This window comes from Nematolebias whitei, chromosome 18 (genome assembly GCF_014905685.2).
Source record: "Nematolebias whitei isolate Nwh7 chromosome 18, NemWhi1, whole genome shotgun sequence".
Classification (NCBI taxonomy): Eukaryota; Metazoa; Chordata; class Actinopteri; order Cyprinodontiformes; family Rivulidae; genus Nematolebias; species Nematolebias whitei.
The window spans coordinates 37,379,349-37,381,432 of NC_056515.1; the positions used below are offsets into that span (position 1 = coordinate 37,379,349).

At 39.8% G+C, this 2,084-nt stretch overlaps 1 protein-coding gene across 1 annotated transcript in view; it reads right to left on the reverse strand.

Moving 5' to 3' along the window:
• The window catches only part of igsf9a (immunoglobulin superfamily, member 9a), a gene marked incomplete at its 5' end in the record, with an annotated part of 80,501 nt that overhangs the window by 18,574 nt on the left and 59,843 nt on the right, over nt 1–2,084 (reverse strand). The window contains 2 exons of the mRNA XM_037692067.1: nt 834–918; nt 1,182–1,399. Coding sequence (XP_037547995.1) covers nt 834–918; nt 1,182–1,399 — 303 coding nt within the window. The remainder of the gene's footprint in view (nt 1–833; nt 919–1,181; nt 1,400–2,084) is intronic.

Genomic DNA, 2,084 nt, shown 5'->3' on the forward strand with positions numbered 1-2,084 from the left:
ATATATACACATATATATATACACACACACATATATACACATATATATATACACACACATATATACACATATATATATACACACACATATATATATATATATATACACACACATATATATATATATATATACACACACACATACATACATACATACATACATGCATACATACATACATACCCCGGTCCAGGGACCTTTTTGGGTGGAGTTTGCATGTTAGGCTGATTGGCAACTCTAAATTGTGTCTACGTGGCTCTGTGATGGACTTGTGACCCAAAATGGAAGAAGCGGGTAAAGATAATGGATGGATGAAATAAAATACTACTATTCCTACTTTGTGGGTCTTCAGGGAATGGATCCCTTGCGATAAATGAGGGACTAACATCCATCCATATTTGATAAAATTTTTTCTGATCACATTTCATAAATGTTTGACACTATTACTTTCACAATAAATTAGTTTCATTTGCATCAGAAACACAACTCACCGAATATTTTTGAAGATTAAAAACAAGTCTCTGATGAGCATCATCATTATAATCAAATCAAAGTCCTGTTTGTTTTGCAGGATTTACACAGTCAGACATCAAACTGATAATCAGCACCGTTGTTTTTAAATAAAACAAAATGTTTGGGTTATTACTGCCTCAGACAAGAACATTCTTGACATGTTTAAGTTATTAATGATGGGAAATGTTTCAATAAGGCTTCAACAGGATTCCTTGGATCCCTGCTCTAATTGTGCTACAACTCTGAAGGGATAGGAGGAAATTAAGAGGAGGATGAGTTGAAGTGGTACTTTGAAGGAGTGAGGGTGGCTCTTGAACACTTACCAGTGGTGGAGACGTTGACTGATGGACTGGGTTCGCTCAGCAACTCCCCGTGACGAGAGAGCATCCGCAGCTCGTACACGCAGTCCTGGAAACGACATCACGTAAACACACACGGCAGGGAGGACAGGATGAAACCGGCACTTTGTCAACACGTGGCTGCGTCTGCAATGCTAATGAAGTTCATCTGAATTCATGCAGGCTCGAACCACACAGAGGAGGGGAGATGAATGCACGCAGAGTGGAACATTATAATGTGCAGACTTTGGAGTTTATAACGAATAGTATTTAACAGTATGGACTGGCAACACTCAAAAAGTGCAGTTACTAGGTTGTTCTTGTGTTTTTTACCTTCTCCAGACCCTGAACCACCATTTGGCTGCTGTTGGCATTGATGTCTTCATCCAGAACAAACCACTCCCCTTCTCCGGTGCGGGACTGGAGAACAAAGCCCGTGATGGGGGGCTGCTGAGCTTCAGGGAGAGCCCATTGCAGAACAACACCTGCCGAGCCCTGATTAGCAGACAGGGACGCAGGGGGCTTCAGTTTATTTCTCCTCTCTGGAGGATCTGATGGAGAGAAACTCCGAGTGAATCAGTGGGACGCGCTCTGGCGGAAAAATTAAATTAGCGAAGAGGAAATTGCTGCCGACACCAGAGCTGAACTGTGAGGTTTGAATGGAAAGAGGCTTACGTTAGCGCCTCTGAGAATCCAAATGGATTCATTTCTTAGATGTAAAGTTTGCTTTCAAGTTGTTTGGTAAAAAAATGAATAATTAATTGTATTCAGAAATACAATCAAAATTATATTTCTTGCCAAAAGTTGTCTACATCATTTTCCTAACAAATGTGTCAAAGGTATTTTCATCGCTCATCACTGCTGTACAGACAGTTTTTGAAAAGGGGTTATGAACAGATAGTATTTTACCTGTTGCAGAACATGAATGACCTCAACTCCAAGCTTAAGAATCGAGTGATTTGTTCAAACGCCATTTAAATTACGAAGTTAGGATTTCATCAAGGAACGCAGTTCACCCACCGCCTTTAACAATGTTTTATTCACGATGTCGAGAGTTACAGCTATTTTGGTCAAATCTTGAACTTTATGTGCCATTGTGAGATCCGTGAGCAGATTACCATAATTAACAGACTATAAGCCGCTACTTTTTAAACACCATGGATTATATAATGTATGGATTTATTTTGAGGAGTTAACGAGCTTCAAGCCACCAAGACATTTAGCCACGTCACTCTT